Source organism: Suncus etruscus, chromosome 4, assembly GCF_024139225.1.
Source record: "Suncus etruscus isolate mSunEtr1 chromosome 4, mSunEtr1.pri.cur, whole genome shotgun sequence".
In the NCBI taxonomy this organism is placed as follows: Eukaryota; Metazoa; Chordata; class Mammalia; order Eulipotyphla; family Soricidae; genus Suncus; species Suncus etruscus.
In genome coordinates this window covers 1,461,251-1,482,702 of record NC_064851.1, presented here as the reverse complement: position 1 = coordinate 1,482,702, position 21,452 = coordinate 1,461,251, and the positions used below count along the sequence as shown (strand labels likewise).

Sequence of the window (21,452 nt, the reverse complement as noted above, 5' to 3'; positions counted from 1 at the left end):
CGAAATCTCAGTTCAGGCCGCAGGGTCTGGCCCCTCCGATGTGTCACCTCCCCAACCCTCATGGGTTCAGCAGTGGCCCTCCCACAGGGTGTGGGGGCTTGAGAGCAGACCCTTTCCCCCTCCCTCCCCACACCTCTGGCTGGGAGGTGGTCCAGAACCCCCAGAACTGACTGGCACACTAGCATGAGCATCCAGGGAAACTTCTGGCAGGAAGCTGATAATGGGTGCAGAGACCAGGGGAGGCTGGGGCCTGAGGGTCACCAAGAGCTTCTTTGGGGAGGGGCTGTAAGCCACAGGACAGCAGGACAGGTCACCCACAAACCCCAGAGCAGCAGGAAACCCCCAGAGGCACCTGACCATGGGGACAGACAGCACAGGGCAAACTGCCCTGTCCTCAGAGCTGGGGCCGTTCCTGTCCCCCATCTCATTCCCTGTCTCCTGGTCTCTTCCTGCCTGGCACAAGGCCCTTTGGGGACGTGGGGGGGGGGGAGAGAACTGTGATGTCATGGTGGCAGCAGGAAGTGAGTGGCCCCTCTTGGTCGCACACCCGGCCCCCAGGTGCGATGGGTGTGGCTGGTCTATTCTGGGTCTCTCAGTGTGTGGAGACAGAACCGGCAGGTCCTGTTTCCTGTCCCCATCCCTGTCCTGCCCTCTAGAATGTTCCAGCATTGGGGATGCTGGGAAAAACCCGAAGGGAGGGAGGGCGGGGTCCGTGCAGGGCCTCTCGTCACCCAGAGTCAGACTTCAGCACCTATACACCAGGCGCAAACCACACACACACACACACACACACACACACACACACACACACACACACACATGCACACCGTTCTCCCATTTTCGGGGTTTTCCTTCCTGTAATTCCCCCTCCCCCTGTGCTGGACACCAGCCCCAGAGAGGCTGAGTGAGCACCATAGCAGAGAAGGTGGGAGCACAGCTTTTGACTGGCGGAGAAAGCGGGGTAGATGCACCCCCTGACAGGGACCGGGGTCAGACAGAAGGCCCAGCACTGCCAGCTACCCCACACATGTGGGTCCCAGACCTCGGTCCTACTCCCACACTCTGTGGGCCCCCTTCTCTGCACCCTGGGGGGTCTGGGTCCAGCTGACACATCTGTGAACATTCTAGAAACTTTGGTCCAGAATTCTCAGGAATGGGGGTGGGAGAGATAGCATGGAGGTAGGGTGTTTGCCTTGCACACAGAACAATGGTGGTTTGAATCCCAGCATCTCATATGATCCTCGAGCCTGCCAGGAGCGATTTCTAAGCATAGAGCCAGGAGTAACTCCTAAGTGCAGCTGGGAGTGACCCAAAACAACAACAACAACAACAACAACAACAACAACAAAAATGAATTCCCAGGAATGGGGCAGGGAAAAGAGATTTGGGGAGACAGGTATGGTGGAGAGTTGGGATAGATGGGGGTGAGGGCATGAGGGCTGAGCAGAGGAGCTAGGGGGGTAAGAGCCCAGGAAGGAGACTCAGTGGAGCACTCCTGTTGTGAGGGAGCACTGCAGGGTAAGAGGACAGTACTCTGGGGTGAGAGGAGTGCTGGCATTTTCGAAGTCTTCCCCATCTTCCAAGCAGCTGCTGTGGTCTGAGGGTCCCTGGAGACAGGGCCCAGTGCTCTGGGCACTAAATAAACCCCCCAGGGGCTGGAGAGATAGCACGGTGGCGTTTGCCTTGCAAGCAGTCGATCTAAGACCTAAGGTGGTTGGTTCGAATCCGGGTGTCCCATATGGTCCCCCGTGCCTGCCAGGAGCTATTTCTGAGCAGACAGCCAGGAGTAACCCCTGAGCACTTCCGGATGTGGAACAAAAACCTGAATGAATAAATAAATAAATAAATAAATAAATAAATAAACCCCTCAACACCCAAAGGCCCCTAAAGCCCTGTCCAGAGAAAGGGAACTGACTCCTTCGTGTAAAAAAATCATTTACGGTGCACGAGCCAACCCCTGGAGCTCAGCTCCCCAAGTCCAGGGCATCAGGGGCAGCCAAGGTTCCCAGGAAGAAGCCCCCAATTTGGAACTCAGTGACATCTCCATCCAGGGACACCAGGGACCACAGAGCTCCCTTGCTCTGCCCAGCTCTGGCGTCGTCATCTTTGGGGGAAGATCAAAGATCAAATATTGGCCCAGACGGCGGCTGATCTCTAGTCAGTCACTGCATAACTGGGCAGGCGGGAAACTGCTTTTTTTTTTTTTTTCTGGTCAAATATTTACTAAGGAAATTCCTCTGCTCAATTCCCAAGGCTGATGCGGAAGGGGAGGGCAGGGAGCCATGAGGGGTGTGTGTGTGTGTGTGTGTGTGTGTGTGTGTGTGGAGAGAGAGAGAGAGAGAGAGAGGAGAGAGAGAGAGGAGAGAGAGAGAGAGAGAGAGAGAGAGAGAGAGAGAGGTGAGAGAGAGAGGGAGAGAGAGAGGAGAGAGAGGGAGAGAGAGAAAATAGGAGAGGGAGAGAGAGAGCGAGAGAACTTGAGAGAGAGGGAGAGAGGAGAGAGAGTGAGAGAGAGGAGAGAGCGAGAGAGAGGAGAGAGAAACAGCGAGGGGGGGAGAGGGGGGGGGAGAGTGAGAGCAAGCTGCACCACCTACCAGCTGGTCCCTCTCCTCTCCCCACTTTCCATGAGGGTCATTTCCTGGGTCCCAGCAGCAGAAGCCTGTCCCTCCCCACCCTCCCTCACGCTTGCATGCTCTTCCTCAGTTTCCTCTGGGAGCTCCTCCCTCCCTCTCCTGCCCTGGAAGCCAGGCCCAAAGGCTTTGAAGGTGAGCCAAAAAGTTCCAGAATTGCAGAGGATGGGTCTAGCCCAGACCCAAGCATCAAGGGGGTGGGAGGAATGAGGGGAGCCACTGATGGAGCAGGAGTCGTGCCCAGGGCTGGACCCCTCAAGGCCCAGCACCCCGAATCATCCCAAGCATCCACCCATCTCCCTGCACCCCCCATGAAGGGCCCCCTGAATGGGCCTTTCTCTGCGCCGCTCACACCAGCAAGGACACCCCTGAACAGTTCGGTCATGGGATCTCGGGGCCCTATAGTGGCCCCACACTCACCAAACACCCCCATACACACACGTGCACATGCGTGCGGGACAACTGTTCTCACACGCACGCTGCCACTCCCACACGTGCCCCTGGGCTAGCTCGAGTTCTCACACCCAGATCAGACGCACTCACGCATGTGTTCAAGCTCCCTCTCATGCATTTACATGCATGCTCATTCGCACATGCTTAACTCACATGTGTTCGTACACGCCTGCTCACACTCACACACACTCACATTCACACACGTGTTCACACTCACCCATGTTCACAGACAAGCTCTCACACTCAGGCTTCACATGCCTGATACCCTGTCATTAAGCAGTTAGAGATGAGTGGAAGCAACAAATTGGGTGCCCCCTCCCGGTAGCCCCGGGCAGCCCAGGGGTGGTGAACGGAGATAAGTTGGGGGATCCCGCAGGGCCTAGTGCTCAGGAAACCACGGCAGATTCTAATCGCAGAGACTCATTAACATTGTCGTCACCGGTTAATTCGACCAAACTCGGGGCTCGTGCCAGGTGGGGCTGCGGCTGCCAAGGGGCGGCTCAGTGGAGACAGCGATGGGGCACCTGTAGGGGTGAGGTGGGGGCAGAGGGCGATGAGGGCCCTGGGGGACCCAGAGGGCACTCAGAGTCAGGAGAATGTTCTAAAACCAGCTCCCAAGCATTGTTCCTGCTCTGTCCCGGGTCCTCTAGAGAGGATGGGGTTTGGGGGTCCCCTGGCAGGAAGGGCTGAGGTGGGGGGATATCCTGCTGCTCCCTTGACCACTGTCTCTGCCCTGCACCCCGACAGGCACAAATCGTGGAGAGCCCCAAGCAGCCTGGGACAGTCCCAGCCAAGTTTGAGCCCTGCTCCAGGATGCCTGAGCCCACATGGCGGGTCCTCATGCCTCATTGCACACCCGAGAGCCCTCATTTCCCTCTTCCGGCCACGAGTTGCCAGGCCCCCACCCCACTGGTTTAATGATTCACCCACACGGTCAGTCGCCTCCCACTAGGCTTTCAGCCCTAGCTCGGCCAGGGAGCTACACGAAGGCCCCCACCTACAGTTGTTGAGCAAACCCCACTTCAATGCAACGGACACGGAGGCCAGATTCCAAGGTAGTTGGAAAACTGTCACCCAGATATCATGACCCGAGATCACAGTCGGCTGTCCAGGAAAAGGGGCCCTCTCCAGAGCCAGAGTGAGGAGGGCACAGCGTGGAGGGCATTTGCCTTGCACATGGCTGACCTGGGTTCGATCCCTGGCATCCCATGGGGTCCCCCAAGTCTACCAGGAGCAATTCCTGAGCACAGAGCCAGGAGGAACCCCTGAGCATCGCTGAGTGTGGCCCCCAAAAAAGGCCCTTCCCCGGTCTAGTGCATCTGGGAACACTCAGGGTAAAAGGATGCTCAGGGCGGGGGTATGGGATGCCAGGAGCAACCCTAAAACAATGTCCCCAGGAAGGCTCCAGGTAAGGCCTAGAAAAGAGGGGGTTTAGGTGTGATCCCCCACATTACACAACTGTTGTCCCAAACCTATGTGGCCAGAAAGCTGAGACTTTCTCAAGCAACACAGAGCGGAAAGGAATCAACAGTTTGGGAGCACAGAACCAGAGCCAAGGATGCGACCAAATGAGGTGGGTGGTATGCAGGGCTGTGCCCTGAACCCTGTGCTGTCTCCCAGTCCATCTGTCCTGGGGGCAGCCTCCTGACCCCCTGGGAATGAAGCAGCACCTCCCTTCACTGCATCTCAAATGTGGCTTCTTTCCCCCTTTGTCTGGCACTCCAGTTTGGGTTTGTGGGGTTTGTTTGGGGGAACCAGTCGGGGTTCTTCTTTTGACTTGCTAACTCTCTCTGCACCCCTAAGATGCCCCAGATCTGGGTTCCGCCACCAGCACAACTGGGTCCCCCTGAATACCACCAAGAACCCCAAGCAGAAAGCCAGAAGTCACCCCATAGCACCCCTGAATGGTGTCTCCCCAAACACACACAAACAAAACTCGGAACCACATGGGTGCCGACAGCCCTGTCCCCCACCCTGGGGACGTCCACCCCATCCCCGAATCCTGCTTCTTAGAACCCCAGGTGGCTCATGGCCAGGTGACCAGGGATAGGACCTGGGTCTGTCCTACCCCATGGAGGTTCGAGCCCCCTTGCAGGTCCACACAAGCTACACAATCCAGGCTGAGCTTCTCGCCATCCCCCCCCTCCCAGGACCCTCTGCTGCCACCAGCTCCCCTAATGGGGGACACAGAGCAGCAGGGTGGGCAGCAGTGCGGTGGGGGCGGCGCCCCTGAGACGCCCCTTCACACAAAGCGCTTGCAATCCGATCGCTTTCAAGGTGGCCCCGTCTCCATGGGAACGAGCCTGGCGGGGTTGCCCAGGACTGTCGGGGACAATGAAGGGCAGCCACGGTGGCAGCCCTCAGTTTACGGGATGACGGGCACAAAGGAGCTGCAAAAGGCCGACACAGCCCCATGGTGGGGTGGGGCGGGGCTGGGGGGGGCCAGAATGTCTCCGCCCCCCATGTCACTCTCCTGACCTGGTGACCAAATTCTTGGTCCCCATGCGAGCAGGCAGCAACTCCCCAGTAAGATTCCAGAGGGTTCTTCCAGCCCCCAGACCCCAGCTTGGCAGAAACTAAGAATGTTTAGGCTCCGTGAAATTGGGGTGAAGAGCTGCTGTGTATCTGCTCAGAACAGCCCCCCCCCCTCCGGAGAACATCCTGGACAGGCAGCGCAGTCCACGGCAAGACCCAACACACCCCAGTCTCGCACCCTGGGCCGAGCTCCAGGGTCACCCCGGCAAATCCTGTGCTGTGAACCCTGTGCTGGGGCCCTTCCCCCAGAACCCTCACTTCCCTGTCAACTTCGAGGGTCCCCAACACCAGCCCTGCTTGAACCTCAGCTCCCCAGGCCTGTGCCTGCCTGGGTCTGGGTGCAGCCTGTGTGGCACCCTTGACAGGAGATCAGGCAGGGCAGGAGTCCTGAAATCGCATGTGGCTGACATGTTTCTTGGGGAAGGTGGGACATTCCTGTGAGGGGCCATGGATGTAGGAAAGGGACTGGTGCTGGGAACAGGGGGGACAGGGTGGGGCCGAGCCTACAAGACGGGGAGCAATGGGGTGACTAAACTGGTCCGTTTCAACCGAGCACCCAGAGGGGAGTCCAGGGTAGGTGACTGGAGGAGCACTTTGCATGAGTCCAGGTGAAAGTGACCCCTCAACTGCCCCCTGCAACCCTCCTGAGGCAACAAGAGGATTGGCCAGCACAGACCCCCCTTGAGTGTACCCCACCTACTTCTTTTATTGTTTTGTTTTTGTTTTTGGACCACACCCAGAGGCGCTCAGGGGTTACTTCCGGCTCTTCGCTCAGGAATCTCTCCTGGCAGGCTTGGGGGACACTACGGGATGCTGGGGATCAAACCTAGTTGGCCATGTACAAGGCAAACGCCCTCCCCGCTGTGCTCTAGTTCAGGCCCTGTTGGCTTTGGGGAGAGGTAACAAGGCCCCATCTGACCTGCTTTCTGGCAAACACCCTGGCACCGCAAGAGGGGTTCCTGCCCGGTCACACACACGCCAGCTGTCCACAGCCACATGCGAGCACACAGGAACCTTCCAGAACAATAAACCCAAATGTTTTCCACTCTCGCCCCTTTGAAATCACGGGGGCCGCTCGGAGACACAGGCTGTTTTCTGGGCTCTGGAGCGAGGTGGTGGGTACCAACTATGACACAGAAGGAAAAGGGCTGAGACCCAGAGCACCTCAGATCCCTGCTGGCCCCCCAGCTCTAGAATCAACTTGTCTTCCCACATGGACGCTCTGACCCCCAAGACCTCGCCCCATCCCATCATCCCATGTCCACTTCCTGTCACCACAGATGGGGTCCTTTAGGCCCGAACCCCAGGTCTCCCTGGACAGGACAGTGCCAGGTGTGGTCCTGGAAGGCTCAGGGGGACTATATGGGATGCCAGGATTCGAACCACCGACCTTCTGCATGAAAGGCAAACGCCTTACCTCCATACTATCTCTCTGGCCCCAAACCTGATGATTTTTAATCTGTCTCAGCTCCCAAGGGAGCCCAGAGGGACCCAGATGAGAACAAGAGAACAAGAGTCACTGCCAGCCCCCACCCCACTGAACTTCAGGTGAGGGAGGGCTTTGGGACAGCTGGGGGGGGGTCTGTGGGAGAGTGCGGTGGATGGGGTCTGGTGGGCTGACCCCCGAGAGCAGCTCCCTAGACTCAACTCCCCTGGAGCTCAGTTGGGTGCCCGAGGGCAGTGCCACACGCGGTCCTGTCCCCAGCCTTATCTCGACACTGCTTACACAGAGGGTGGCTCTGTTTGGATTACGGCTGCGGTGCCTTAGCCAAGTGCCATTTAGCTGATGGTTTTTAAGTGCCGAAGAGATTTTTATTTTCTTTGTGTACACACCAGACAGTTATAAAAAGGAAAAAAAGCGAAACAAAAGATACAACAGAAAAAAAAGAAAGAAAAGGGGCCGGAGAGATAGCATGGAGGTAAGGCGTTTGCCTTTCATGCAGAAGGTCATCAGTTCAAATCAGTTCAAATCCCGGTGTCCCATATGGTCCCCCGTGCCTGCCAGGAGCAATTTCTGAGTATGGAGCCAGAAGCCCCTGAGCACTGCCGGGTGTGACCCAAAAAGCACCAAAAAAAAAAAAAAAAAAAAAAGAAAAAGATACAGCAGCCAGACTGGGAGTCTGGAATGAAGCTGGTGGGAGCACTGTGGGCAGGAGTCCCAGCCCATGCGCGCGCGTGTGTGTGTGTGTGTGTGTGTGTGTGTGTGTGTCTCTATGTGTGAGTCTGTCTCTGTGTGTCTGGGCAAGCCGTGTATGCCTGTACATGTATGAATCTATGTGTCTGTCTGTAGGTCTGTCCGTGCCTGTGTGTGTCTGTCTGTGTGCGTCCGTGAGACTCTGTGAGTCTGTGTATGTCTCTGCATCTGCGTGCTGGTGTCTGTGTGTTCCCGTGTACAAGTGTCTGAGAGTCTGTGTGTGTCTCTGTGTAGTTGTGTATCCATGCATCCTATGTACCCATGCATGTGCATGTTGTCTGTGAGTCTATGCGCATCTGTCCATCTGAGCTTTGCTCTGCATGTGTGTCTATGACCGCATATGTGTGTCCAGGAGCTCATGTGTGTGCCTGAATGTGTACACGTGTGTCTATGAGCTCGCACGCACGCACGGGCCGTATGTGCCGAGGGGGTACTCGCTGCAGCGCTGACAGGGCGGGGCACCCTGGACTCCCTCCAGCTCTGGAATGTTCGCGCCCAAGCAGGGGAGCGGCTGCCAAGGCGGCCACAAGTCCTTACCTGAAGCCGTGGCAACATGCTGGGAGCCGGGAAGCGCCAGCCCTGTCCCGAGGCCAAGGCTCCCCCCACACGGGCGCCCACATCCCTGGAGCTCCCTCGGAAATGCAGGGCTGTCTGGGGCCTGGGTGGGCGGCCTGCACCCCTGGGATGGGCCACCAATAGCCAGTTCACAGGGCACCTCTGTGAGGAAAGCGTGGGGGCCTCGCTGATCCCCATGACAACAACACAAGATGGGTTGCTCTCACCAGGACAATCGGGAAACTTGACCCTTTTGGAATATTCTTTGGGGCTCCCTTAGCCTTCCTGACCAATGTGCAGAAAGCAGGTGGTAGCTGGCGCCCCCCCCCCCAATATTCAGGGCCCCCAATATTCAGGAATGCCTTTCTGGGGCTCCATAAGCCAGTTCAGGTTACAGGACAAGAAAAACCAGAAAACTATCCCCCCAGGGTTGAGTGCCCCACCCTGCTGCAGGCACACACCCCTGCACATGCCCCCTTCTGCTCCGGGCTGATGGGGGTCACTGCAGTGCTCTGGGGTTAGCAGGGCCTCCCCAGGGAGCTGGGCTCACTGCTCCATCCAAGCTGGCCAGGGTTGGACAGAGCTTCTCACTGGGACACACGTGACACAGAGTCTCTGTCGGGTCCCCTGGAGCCCTCCTGAACCCCGAACCTCCCAAGTCCTCATCCCAGAGCCCCGATACAGGAGCTGCCAATCCCCCCACACCCTGAGAGGGGCCAGTGGGCATCTGCAGAAGCAGGGGTGGCATACACGGTGGTCACAGCTGCCTCTGCCAGGACTCAGCCCTGAGCACTGTGGGGGGGGCGCCCCAAAACAAACAAAAAGGCTGTGAGAGGAGGGTGAAGGGAGCCAGGGAGCACGTGGGGGTGCAGGGGTGCTTAGGAAGTCAGGTGATAGGTGTGGGGGATTGGGATGGGTCACACGACCTTTGTCTGCAAAGCCAGAGATACCTCGGAGCTTCTGAGCCCAAGTCAAGTGGGGCCAGCAGCTGGCAAGTGCCTTGGACCCTCGACCCTCAGTGCCCAGGCCCCTCCATCCCTCCTGCACATGGGACTCCCAATCCCTTCATTCCCTGGGACCCCCCAATTCCTCTGGTACCAAGGACCCCTGACCCTCCGTGCCCGGGACCCTCCATCCCTCGTGTGGCTAAAGAATCTGGCAGAAGCAGCAAAGTGGTTTCTGCACATGGGGTCAGCATCCCACCCCTGCCCTGCCCTTGCCTGTGCAATCCTTGCCTGCACTCCACATTGTCCCCCACTCTCAGGCCAGCCCCGCACTGTGTCGCTCGGGCCAATGGTTCCGTGGCCAAGGGATGACCCGAGAGGGACAGCACCCACCAGGTCCAGGCGACAGGCACAGAGAGCATGACGCTGAGGTGAGGTGTATATGGAGCCTGTGTCCCACCTCTGCCCCCCTGAGCACCCTGGGGTGTACCTAGGTAGGAAAGAAAGGGGTCACTAGCAGCAAACACTGGGGCAGCTACACTGGCCTTGGACAGGGGGTGCTCCTGGTTCTGTACTCAGGGGACCACAGGAAGTTTCAGTCTCCACCAGGGCCTGAAACAAGATACTTGGTTTCTGTTGGTTTATTTCTGTTTTTGTGTTTGGGCCACACACCCACAATGCTTGGGGATCACTTCTGGTGGTGCTTGGGCACCACACGAGGTGTCAAAGATGGGATAGATATGGTCTGTGCATGGAAGGGAAAAGCCCTACCCACTGCACCACCTCTCTGCCCCCCCCCCCCAACCAACCTCTTGCCTTGGCCGGAAGTCATCCAATATGGTAGCTGTTGTTCGAATGGAAACTGGGTTGAGAACTCAAACAGTCACCAGATACTGAGTCCTGTCTTTTTTTTTTTTTTTTTTTTTTGGTTTTTGGGCCACACCCTGTGACGCTCAGGGGTTACTCCTGGCTATGCGCTCAGAAGTTGCTCCTGGCTTGGGGGACCATATGGGACGCCGGGGGATCGAACCGCGGTCCGTCCTAGGCTAGCGCAGGCAAGGCAGGCACCTTACCTCCAGCGCCACCGCCCGGCCCCCCTGAGTCCTGTCTTGGCCATCAACAAACACCCCCTCTCTGGTCCTCCAGACCCCACCATCCACCCTGGCTCTGCCTGGGAGCACATAGGCCTCCAGCAGACAGCAGCCCCCCCACCCCCCCACCATAAAACCCCAGGTAGTCGCCAACAACAGCCCATCAAACAGCTTAAGAGCTGGAACAAAACTCTTTTCTCCTCTGCCCCCATAAACCTGGAGGCCTCACCCTGTCCTGGGGCTCTGCCAGGGCCTGGCCTTTGCAGCTTGCAACTGTGGCTTTTATAGTCCCCAGAGGCCAAAACATTCTCCTTCACTGTGACACCGTCATCATGAGGGGATGCCACATGCAAGGCTGAGTCCAGAAGATTCACGCCAGCAGTGACCAGAAACCCACCGGAGAGACACGAGGGAGGTGGAGTCTCCTGCATCCCACCCCCAACCTCAAGACTGACACCTGCCCTGGCAGCTCGTTGAGGGGGGGATGGAGGTGCCAGTAAAGTGACCCCCCTCTGAGTCTCACTTTCTGCATCTGCAAAATCTTGCTTAAACAGCAGTCACTGTGCTTTATTGATTTTATTTTTGAGGGGGGCACATCTAGCATTGCTCAGGGGTTCCTCCTGGCTCTGAGCTCTGGGGTCATTCCTGGAGGTGCTCATGGGGGATCCCATGGGATGCTGAGGATTGACACCTCATTTCCCACCCCACCCCTGTGCTCTCATCTCACTCCAGCCCCAAGAGCGAGGGCCGTGCTTAAACCTGGGTCCAACAGAGATACTGGCAGGAGCCAGGTGCAAACCCCAACAGTGAGGTGGTCACTGTGCCCTGGGGCAGTTACCAGGTCACAGCACCCCATGAGACCCCAGAACCAATTACGGCGGCAGCACCATGAGCTCTCCTCATCGTCCACCCCAACACCCCCGTGTTGACTGTCTTCTGAGCTCAGACTCACACCCAGCAAGCAGACAGACAGCCCACGGGAAGACGCCTCTTTGGACTCAAATCCACTCTAAACCCTGCCATCCGGCAGGTACGGGACCGCACTCCGGATCCCTCAGACACAAAGCAAGCCAGCTCCCGGCATGCACCCCGGCGGCCCACCCCATAAAATAAGCCCTGCAGAGAGGTGGGGGGGGGGTTCCTGGGAGCTGGGGACTAGCTTTTAGACGTTCCCCCCACCCACCCTCCCAGGCCTCAGCTGGCGCAGGGAAAGGAGCTCTGTGGGCCGCAGACGCCCGGTTCACCGAGGGTGCCAGGGCACCGAGGCCTCGCTCCCAAACTACACCCTCAGCCTCGTGACACCTCTCAAACACTTGCCCGCGGGGAGGCTGGCTGCCAAACCCGGGGCCGGGGCATTGCATCACCCCAGAACTGCACCCCGAAATTCCGGATCTCAAAGACAGAACAACTGGAGCCTGTATTTCCCTCACCCCTGAAAGCTCGTCTATAAAGGCAGCTAATTGGGTGCAGAATGCACCCCACTGCGGCCTTCTGAACCCGCCCCGTGAGGCCGTCCTGTCATCGCGACTGTTCCAACGGTTCACCAGGAGCCCGGAGCACTTGGCCAAGGCTCTTCCTAATGCTATCAGGGCACTCGCAGGTTTCACCTGCCAATCTCTTCTTGTTCCCCAACCTCCCGCCAGGCCAGATCAGATCAGCTCTCTGGTCTCCCGTGTGCCTTGCTTCGTGTCCCCTCTCCCTGGCCCCTGGGAGAAGGAGGAGGGAGGCCATGGAGGGGTCCTGTGGCATGGAGAACTTCCCCCACCCTACCTCTTAGCTCCCCCCACTCCAACAGCAAGCCTGAGACGGGCGTCCTGAGTTCCCACACTGGCTCCACCGCCAGCCCGGCGAGACCTCAAGGTTAACACCCAAATTACAAGCCCGTTTCTGAGATCAAACAAGACGATGTTTCTCTGAACACTCCCAGGCGGCCGTTGGTTCTGGCCCGGCCCACAGGAGACACTCGACATCAATGATGACTCAGGGACCGTCCGGCTGTTCCCAACGGACCCACCCGGCCACTAATTGGTACGTGAGCCAAGCACTGACCTTTGATCTCGGCAGACAGGCCTGGAGCCTGGCGCAAGGTGTCTGCGAGCAAAGCACAGGGCTCAGCCCGGAGCCATGGCCTGGCCCGAGGGCAGCACCGGTGGGGGACACTCAGGGGGCCCGGGCTGGCTTGGCGCTGTGATGCCAGGACGTACCCACCCAGCCCTGGCAGGGAGCCCCCACACCAGCCAACCAAGCACTGCGTCCAACAGGAAGGCCCCAAAGAGAAGCCAGCCCTGGACCCCAGGGAGCCGCTCACCGGAAACAGCCACCTCCATGCGCGCCTCCAGTGGCCGGTTGTTGTCCAGGTTCCGGCTGAGGCGCAGCTCGCCCGTGGCCGGGTTCAGCAGCAGCAGCTGCAGCTCGTTGCCCCGCACGAAGGCGTAGCTGAGGCGGTCGGAGAAGTCGGGGTCGTGCGCCGGGACGCGGCCGATGACGCCCGTGGGGAAACTGCTGGACTTGTTGGTCACGTAGTTGTTGAAGAGGATCTGGAAGTCGGGCAGCTCCGGCGCGTTGTCGTTCTGGTCCACGAGGCGGACGCGCACGGTGGCCCGGCTCACCAGCGGGGCCGAGGTGGCCTGCACCACCAGCACGTACTCGCGCCGCACCTCGAAGTCCAGCTCGGCCAGCGCCCGCAGGTCCCCGCTCAGCAGGTCCAGCTGGAAGACCTCGGGCACGTTGCCTTCCACGATCTGGTACATGATCTGGGCGTTGGGGCCCTCGTCGGGGTCCCGGGCGCGAATCCGGGCCACCACCGAGCCCACCGGGCTGTTCTCCTCCACCCACAGCTCCAGCTCGTCCTTCTCGAAGACGGGCGGGTTGTCGTTGATGTCCAGGACGGTCACCTGGACGTCCACCGAGGCGCTGAGGGGCGCCGGGCTGCCGCGGTCCACGGCCAGCGCCCGGAGGTGGTACACGGCCACGTTCTCCCGGTCCAGCCGCCGCTGGGTGCGGATGACGCCCGACGTGGGCTCGATGTAGAAGTCGCCGTCGCCGTCCACGCCGCCCTGGAAGGTGTAGACGAGGCGGCCGTTGGGGCCCGAGTCGCGGTCGTTGGCGGACACCTGCAGGACGCTGGTGGACGGCGGCGCGTCCTCCAGCACGGAGCCCTGGTACAGGTCGCGCAGGAAGCGCGGCGCGTTGTCGTTGGCGTCGAGGACCAGGATCTCCAGGGACGTGGTGTCCGACTTCTGCGGGATGCCGTGGTCGCGCGCCGTGACGGCCAGCGTGTAGGCCGCCTGGTCCTCGTAGTCCAGCTCGGCGGTGGTGTAGATGGTGCCCGCGTCGGGGTCGATGCGGAACTGGGGCACGGGGTCCTCCAAGACGTAGGTGATGCGCGCGTTCTCGCCCGTGTCCTCGTCCGTGGCGCTGACGGTGGTGACGGCGGTGCCGGCCGGACAGTCCTCGCGGACGCTCACGGCGTAGTGGGAGCTCTGGAAGACGGGCCGGTGCGTGTTGGCGTCGGTGACGTTGATGAAGACCTGCGCCGTGTGGGAGCGCGTGCCGTCCGACGCGGTGACGGACAGCACGTACTGGCGCTCCTGCTTGTAGTCCAGCGGCAGGGCCAGCGTGATGAGGCCGCCGCCGCTCTGGCTGCTGAGCGCGAACCGGTTGCGGGTGTTGCCGCCCGTGAGCTGGTAGGTGACCACGCTGTTGGCGTCGCGGTCCAGGGCGCGCAGGGTCAGCACGCTGCTGCCCACCGCCGCGTCCTCGTTGAGCCGCAGCTCGTAGGCGGGCTGCGTGAAGGCCGGGTCGTTGTCGTTCACGTCCAGCACCGTCACGGACACGCTGGCCGAGGAGCTCAGGGGCGGCGAGCCGTGGTCCACGGCCTCCACGCCGAAGCTGTAGTGCTCCAGCGTCTCGCGGTCCAGCTCGGCGCGCACGGTGATCCAGCCGGAGCTGTTGTGGATCTGGAAGGGGAAGTCGGGGCTGGGGTCGCCGCCGTCGCCGCCGCCGCCAAGGCCTGGTCCGGAGGGGGACCCCGCGCCGGACGTGTCCACCAGGCGGTAGCGCAGCCGCGCGTTCTCCCCCGAGTCGGCGTCCACCGCCTGGACGTGCAGCACCGAGTGGCCCGGCGGCGCGTTCTCCAGCACGGCGGCCTGGAAGGGGCTGCTGACGAAGATGGGCGCGTTGTCGTTCACGTCCAGCACCTGCACGGACACCAGCCCCGAGGCGTTGGTGAGCGGCGGCCGGCCGCCGTCCTGCGCCTTGACGCGCAGCGTGTACTCGCGGATGGCCTCGAAGTCCAGCGGGTTGATGACGTCCAGCCGCCCGCTGAGCGCGTGCAGGTAGAACTGGCCGCGCAGGTTGCCGCTGACGATGCTGTAGTGGACGGCGGCGTTGGGGCCCTGGTCGCGGTCCGTGGCCTGCACGCGCAGCACCTGCGTGTTGACCGCCACGTCCTCGCGCACCCGCACCACGTAGCGCGGCTCGCTGAACTGCGGGTAGTTGTCGTTCTCGTCCTCCACGGCGATGTGCACCGTGGCCGTGGCGCTCAGCGGGCCCGGGTGGCGGCCCTGGTCCGTGGCCTCCACCAGCAGCTGGTAGGCGGCCGCCTGCTCGCGGTCCACGGCGGCGCGGGTGCGCACCACGCCGGAGCGCGGGTCGATCTCGAAGACGCCGCCCGCGCCGCGCAGCAGCCGGTAGCGCATGTTGGCGTTGGAGGGCGCGTCGCCGTCCGTGGCGCGGATGGTCAGCACCTCGTAGCCCAGCTCCAGGTTCTCCCGCACGCGCTCGCGGTACTCGGACTGCTCGAACACGGGGCCGTGGTCGTTGGTGTCGCCCACGGTGACGGTGAGGTAGGTGGCGCCCGAGCGCGGCGGGGAGCCGTGGTCCACGGCGCTCACCTTGAGCACGTGCGTGTCCTTGGTCTCGCGGTCCAGGGCGCGCGCGGTGCGCACGGCGCCCGTGGCCGCGTCGATGGCGAAGTAGCCGCCCGAGCGCTCGTCGAAGAGCGCCTCCATCTGGTAGGCCAGGCGGCCCGCGTCGCCGGGGTCGGGGTCGTGGGCGCGCAGCTCGATGACCGCGGTGCCCGCCGGCTCGTTCTCGGGCACGGACACCTGGTAACTGGGCAGCGGGAACTGCGGGCTCGTGTTGCCCAAGCCGCCGCCGGGCGCTGCGCCCCGTCGGGCCCGGCGCGCGGGCCCGGCCCCCGCCGGAGACGACGGCGGCGGCGGCGGCGGCGGCTCCGGGGAGGGCGTCGACTCGGCCGCCTCCAGGGCCAGCTCCACCCGCAGGGCGCACCGGAGGCGCAGGCGGACGGGCCCCGAGTGCCACGACGGGCACCTGCAGGCGGGGGAGCCGGTGGGCGCCGAGAGCGCGGCCCCCCAGGAGCCGTCGCCGCCGGCTCCACCCGGGGCGGGGAAGCAGAGCCGCGCGCCGGGCCCGGGACCCGTGAGCACGGCGCGCGCGCGCAGCTCCGCGCTCCACCCGAGTCCGCGCCGCGCGTGGGAGCCGCAGCCCGGGCCGAGCGCGCGGACCCGCAGGCGGAGGCTCGGGGCGGCCCGGGCGGCCAGGCGCAGCGGCAGCGGCAGCGGGCGGCCCCCCAGGCGCGCACAGCCGCCCCTCACGTCCAGCGCGGCGGTCCAGGCGGGTGCGCGCGGCTCCCAGGCGGCCGCCCGGAGGAGCGCCAGCGCGGGCAGCGCCGGGGTGGCGGCCAGCAGCAGCAGCAGCAGCGGCAGCGGCAGCAGCGGGGACCGGACGGGCGGCGGCGGCGGTGCCATGGCCCGGCCGAGCCCGCGCCGGACTCCAGAGCACAATCCATGCACCCTGCGCGGCTCCGCATCCGCCCGGCGCTGGCGGGGACCCGGGGACCGCGCGCCCGCCTCCTCCGGAGCACTTGGCGAAACTTGGCCAACTTCTGGGGGTTCCAAAATGGCTCCTGGGGCGCCCCGGCCGGGCGCACCGCAGCGCACCGGCGGCACCGCAGCGACCCGGGCTCCAGGTGGCTCGGGCGCGGAGCTGCAGGGCCGGGCGGCGTGGGAAGCGGGGCGGGCCCGGCCGGCCCGCGGCCCCCGCACCCCCGCGCTCGCTCGCTCGCTCTCCCCGCCCCCGGCCCGCCCCGGCCCGCCCCGGCCCGGCCCGCTGCGCATTGTTCCCCGGGGCCCGCGGGCGAGGTGCGCGCCCGAGGCATCGCTATGGAGACGCGGGGGCGCCGCCGGGCGCGAGAGGGGGGCTGGGCGCGCTGCCCGCGGGCTCCCTCGCGGCGGGGGCGGCGGGGCCGGGGGCGCGGGGGAGTCGGGGTGCGGGGGAGGCTGTCGCGCGCTGCGCCCCGGCCCATTTCGGAGCCCCACCTGGGCCTGGCCACCGCGCGAGCTGCTGAGGGGCCGGAGGCGGAGGTGCCGGGGTAGGGGCCCCTGCGGAGACCTTGAGGAGGGTTTTGGGGGGACCGCTGACAAGTCCCCGAAGCGGAGACTCGGAGACGCAAGTGTCTGGGCCCGACAGAAACTTTCCCCTGAGTTTCAAACCCCAACGGCTGCTCGTTGGATCCGTTCCCGCTCTGCTGAGAGCGCAGCGTGAATGGATTGGGGGGCCCCGAGGGACCTGCATTGGGGTGGCAGGGGCGACTCGGCCTGAGCCTTCAAGGACCCGGCGCTGCCCCCCACCTCCGAGGCTCTCGGCTACTCCCCAGGTGCGGGTTCCCACCGTGGCGCGCTCGGGAGAGGGGTCCGTCAGCCCCCCCACATCCCTCCTTTCCAAGCACGGAACTTTATTTCTTTCTATTTGGTTTTTTCTTTTTGGTTTTTGGGCCACACCCGTTTGACGCTCAGGGGTTACTCCTGGCTATGGCTCAGAAATTGCCCCTGGCTTGGGGGGACCCTATGGGACACCGGGGCATCGAACCGCGGTCCTTCCTTGGCTAGCGCTTGCAAGGCAGACACCTTACCTCTAGCGCCACCTTCCCGGCCCCAATTTCTTTCTATTTAATTTTTAAAAGTTCTAGGGAAGGGCCAGAGTGATATAGCACAGCTGCCCGGGCGGGCGCTTGCCTTGCAGAGGGCCGACATGGGTTCGATTCCAGGCTTCCCATAGGGCATCCTCCCAGCACCACCAGGAGTAACTCCAGAGCACAACTGGGTGTGCCTCCCCCCAAATTCATATAGTCACCGTGAAATGACAAAGTCCTTCCTGGTTGGGATCCCTCCACCCGTGCCCCTCCCGACCCCCATTTACTTCCTTCCCTCCAGAGAAGCTTTTTTTGCTTTGTTTTGTGTTTGTTTAGTTTTGGGGACACTGGGGTTACCCAAAGGCTCAGGAATCACTCCTGGCAGGCCCCGGGGGGACCCTATCGGGAATCGAACCCGGGTCAGCCGCGTGCAAGGCAAATGCGTGCATGACACTTGGCCACCCCTCAGCTCCACCCCCTCCTCCCGGTGCCGCCCAGGAGGGACACTTTAGCGGGGCCTCCTGCCAGGAATATGGGGGGGCTGGTGGCGGATGAGGGCTCAAACGGCTGCCAGGCTTTAGAACCGCGCCCCCCGCAGCGTCAGCCTGGCCTCCCAGGGGCGGAGAATCTATTCTTGTGGCTGGAAAGAGCCCCTCAGCCGGCCTTTTACAATCTCAGGGGGCTGGTCGCCTGTTGGGCCTCTTTTCCAGGCTGAGCGCTCAGGGCACGAGGCCCCTCCTGCAGCCCCCGCTGGCAGCCCAAATAAATTCCCCAGAGCGCCTCTGAGGTGCTGACAACGGCCTCTCTGGGAGGCCGCCACTCCCAGAGTCACTGACCCGGAGTCACTCCATGGACTGAGCCGGTTGGTTCATCACGGAACATTTCGGTCCCGGTCCTGGAGCTTCTGGAAATGTGCCTGGGAGCAAAGGATGAGCGACATCCTTGCCCTGAGCGTGGCCTTTCCCAGACAGTTCCTCCTCCTGGTTGGGGAGTGTCAGAGGGCGGTTTTGGGGACCCACTGGGGAGGGAGTGGGAGCGGCGAACAGATTGAGGATGGATGGATGGATGGATGGGTGGGACTGTTCCCTGAGCCGGCCCTCGTTTCACAATCAGACGTGAAATGCAGTGGGTTGGGTTTAAATAAACAAAAGCCCCCCCCCCTCTCCCCCCGCGGCCCTACACTTGCTGTTTCTGAAACTCAAACACCGTGAAAGGGCCCTATGCTTTCCTGGAACCAACACCTGCGTTTTATCGGTGACCACAGCAAGGCCCACGCCCCTTCCTGCTGTGCCTCTCAGTCCTGCAAACAGCGGGCAGGGAGGAGTCCCGGTCCCCCGCGAGGGGCTCCCGAGCTGGCAGGTACTGTTGGTGTGAGGCTGGAGGAGACGGCTGTGAGCTGGGCCAGGATGACCAGGCTGAGAAGTGGGCTTTGATGGGGAGGCTTGGGGGTGAAGGTCTGACCCCAGCAGGAGGGACTGCTGAGACAAGCCCCCCCACTTTCCCAGGATGGCAGGAGTCTGCAGCCCGGTACTTGTATGCGGTCAGTATGGTTCTCTCTGTGTCCATGATCTGGTCATGGCGCTGGGCAGGCCACACTCACACACGGGCATCTTCTTTGGTCCCAGAAAGCCCCAGACGGTGTGACCTGCTCAGCGCCCACCTCGACTCACCCCAGGGCCTGACTCCCACCTAGTGGTCTTCCTAGAGACCCATTGGGGGGCTTAGAGTGTGGCCCTCTGGACGCCCCCCCCCTCCAGGCTCATCAGTGTGTGCCTAGGTGCCAGGCAAGGCCACCCACCCCAGGTGCACCCATTCACAGGAGGGGCAAAGGAGACATGTGCAGGAGGCTTTGTCCCTGCAAATCCTTCGCCCCCAGGGCTGGCGCACACACACACACCCAGCTCCTGCCACTGCCACTGGCCTGCCTCTGACTGCCGGCACACCACACCCGCCCTAGAGCTGACAAGCAAGTCCGGGCTGAAGCCCCGTTTTGCTTTTTGCTGTTGTTGCCTTTTTTTTTTTTTTTTTTTTTTTTTGCCTTTTCTTTTGGAATTCGGAATGGGAAGAGGGTTTGTCAGGGCCCCTCCCTGCCCGCGTTGGGTTGGTGGGTCTGACTAGGGGTTGTGAACGGCTTAAACAGGGGCAGAAATCAGCCCTTTAACTAGGTTTCAGCCCTAATCAAGCCTTTTTACCCTCCACCGCTTCCATGACAGACCCAGATAACGGTGTCAGCAGAGACTAGGTCCAGCTCCTGTCTAGAGAGGACTGGAGGGCGGGGGAGTGATTCTGGTAAGGGCCCCTTCTCAAGTGCTCCCAGTTAGGCCAGCGTCTAGTCATACCTGCATAGAACACAGTTCTGGGAGGGTTTTTGGAAGGTTCTGATCATACCTGCATAGAACACAGTTCTGGGAGGGTTTTGGAAGGTTCTGGAAAGTTCTGGAAGGTTCTGGAAGCTGACCTAGGCAGGACCCACAGATGAAAGCACTGTAAGCACAGTGGACATAGTTGGACATATGTTGTTGGACATAGTGTCCATCCCCCAATGGACAGTGTCCCTCCTCTGATATACACAGTGTCCGTCCCCTTACACCTCGGGGACAAGGGCTGAGATGAGTGTGCCCAGACCCCATCCCCACCTCCCAAGCCACTGCCAGTCCTGGGCAGGCCACCTAGGCTACACTGGCCTCTAGTGGCCAAGCACAGGCTTTGCCCAAATGGAGGGGCTGATCAGTCCCGACCCAGGCTCTGGGAATGGGGTGGGGGGTGACTTCTCTCTCCAGAACTGGTCACCAATGTGACCCTCAGAGTGACCTGAGCTGGCAACAGAGCTCCTGGAGGTCACTTGGGAAGCACGTGGATGGAGGTTTCCAGGGAGACACGGGCCAAGAGTGGGGGCCGGGCTGGGACCCAGGTCAGCCTCTTGCAAGACCTTAACCTAACACATGCCCAGCCCGGAAATGACTCTCATGTATTTCAGGGCCCACAACCCGCGGTGCTTGGGGCTGACTCCTGGCTCTGTTCTTGGGAATCATTCCTGGCAGTACTCTGGGGACCCTATGGGATGCCAGGGGTCAAACCTGGGTTGGCGGAGTGTAGCTCTCCCCCTGTGCTCTTACTCAGGCCCTAAAATGTTTTGGTTTGGTTTGGTTTGGTTTTTGGGTCACAACGCTCGCTCAGGGGTTCCTCCTGGCTCTACACTCAGAAATCGCTTCTGGCAGGCTTGGAGGACCATATGGGATGCAGGGATTCTAACCACCGTCCTTCTGCATGCAAGGCAAATGCCTTGTGTCCATGCTATCTCTCTGACCCCACCTAAAATGGTTCTTATTTGGAACTTGTGGCCACTTCTGCGTGTCCCCCCTCACACTTTCCTCACGAGGGACTCACAACCCAACACACAGGACGGCCTTCCCGCATGCTGCATGCCAGCCCAGGTCCTGGGTCTGGGTCTCACCCTTGGGAGAACCTCAGTTCTCAGAACTCAGAACTCAGAACACACAGGCGAGTGAGAAGAGGGCCTGCAAATTCTGGCTGCGGCCCCTGGAATTCCACCCCCCCCATCTCTCCACACCAGCCTTGGGTGTCAGAAACGGAGCCCAGGCCTCTGGCTGGGGGAGGGTGAGGGTGTTAGGACCAGGGCTATCCCTGTCATCCGCCATCTGTCCTCACCCAGGGCTCAAGAAGCAGCCACCTCTCTTACTGGACCATCTGCCTTTAAAAGACACCCCACACTCCAGGGACCCTGGGGACTTCAGGGGGTTCTGAGGGCCTGTGTGACATGACCTCACGGGGCTACTGATGCCAGCCTGGCTGCCAGCCGGGAGGGGGGGAGAGCCAGGTAAGGAGCCCCCATTTTGCTTATTTTTATTATTTATTTATTTATTTATTTATTTTTGGTTTTTGGGCCATACCTGGTGGCACTCAGGGGTTACTCCTGGCTCTGAGCTCTGAAATCACTCCTGGTAGGCTCAGATCATCATATGGAATGTCAGGGATTGAACCCGGGTCCAACCTGGTTCAGCTGTGTGCAAGGCAAATGCCCTACTGCTGTGCTATTTCTCTGGCTCCCATTTTATTTTTTTATTTTAGATTTGGGGCCATGCTTGATGATGCTCAAGG

At 61.4% G+C, this 21,452-nt stretch overlaps 1 protein-coding gene across 1 annotated transcript in view; it reads right to left on the bottom strand.

Annotated features, from left to right (window-relative positions):
• The window catches only part of CELSR1 (cadherin EGF LAG seven-pass G-type receptor 1), a 56,369-nt gene extending 40,199 nt beyond the window's left edge, over positions 1-16,170 (bottom strand). Inside the window, 1 exon segment of the mRNA XM_049771509.1 lies at positions 12,708-16,170. Coding sequence (XP_049627466.1) covers positions 12,708-16,170 — 3,463 coding nt within the window.
• Between the last annotated feature and the right edge of the window lie 5,282 nt (positions 16,171-21,452).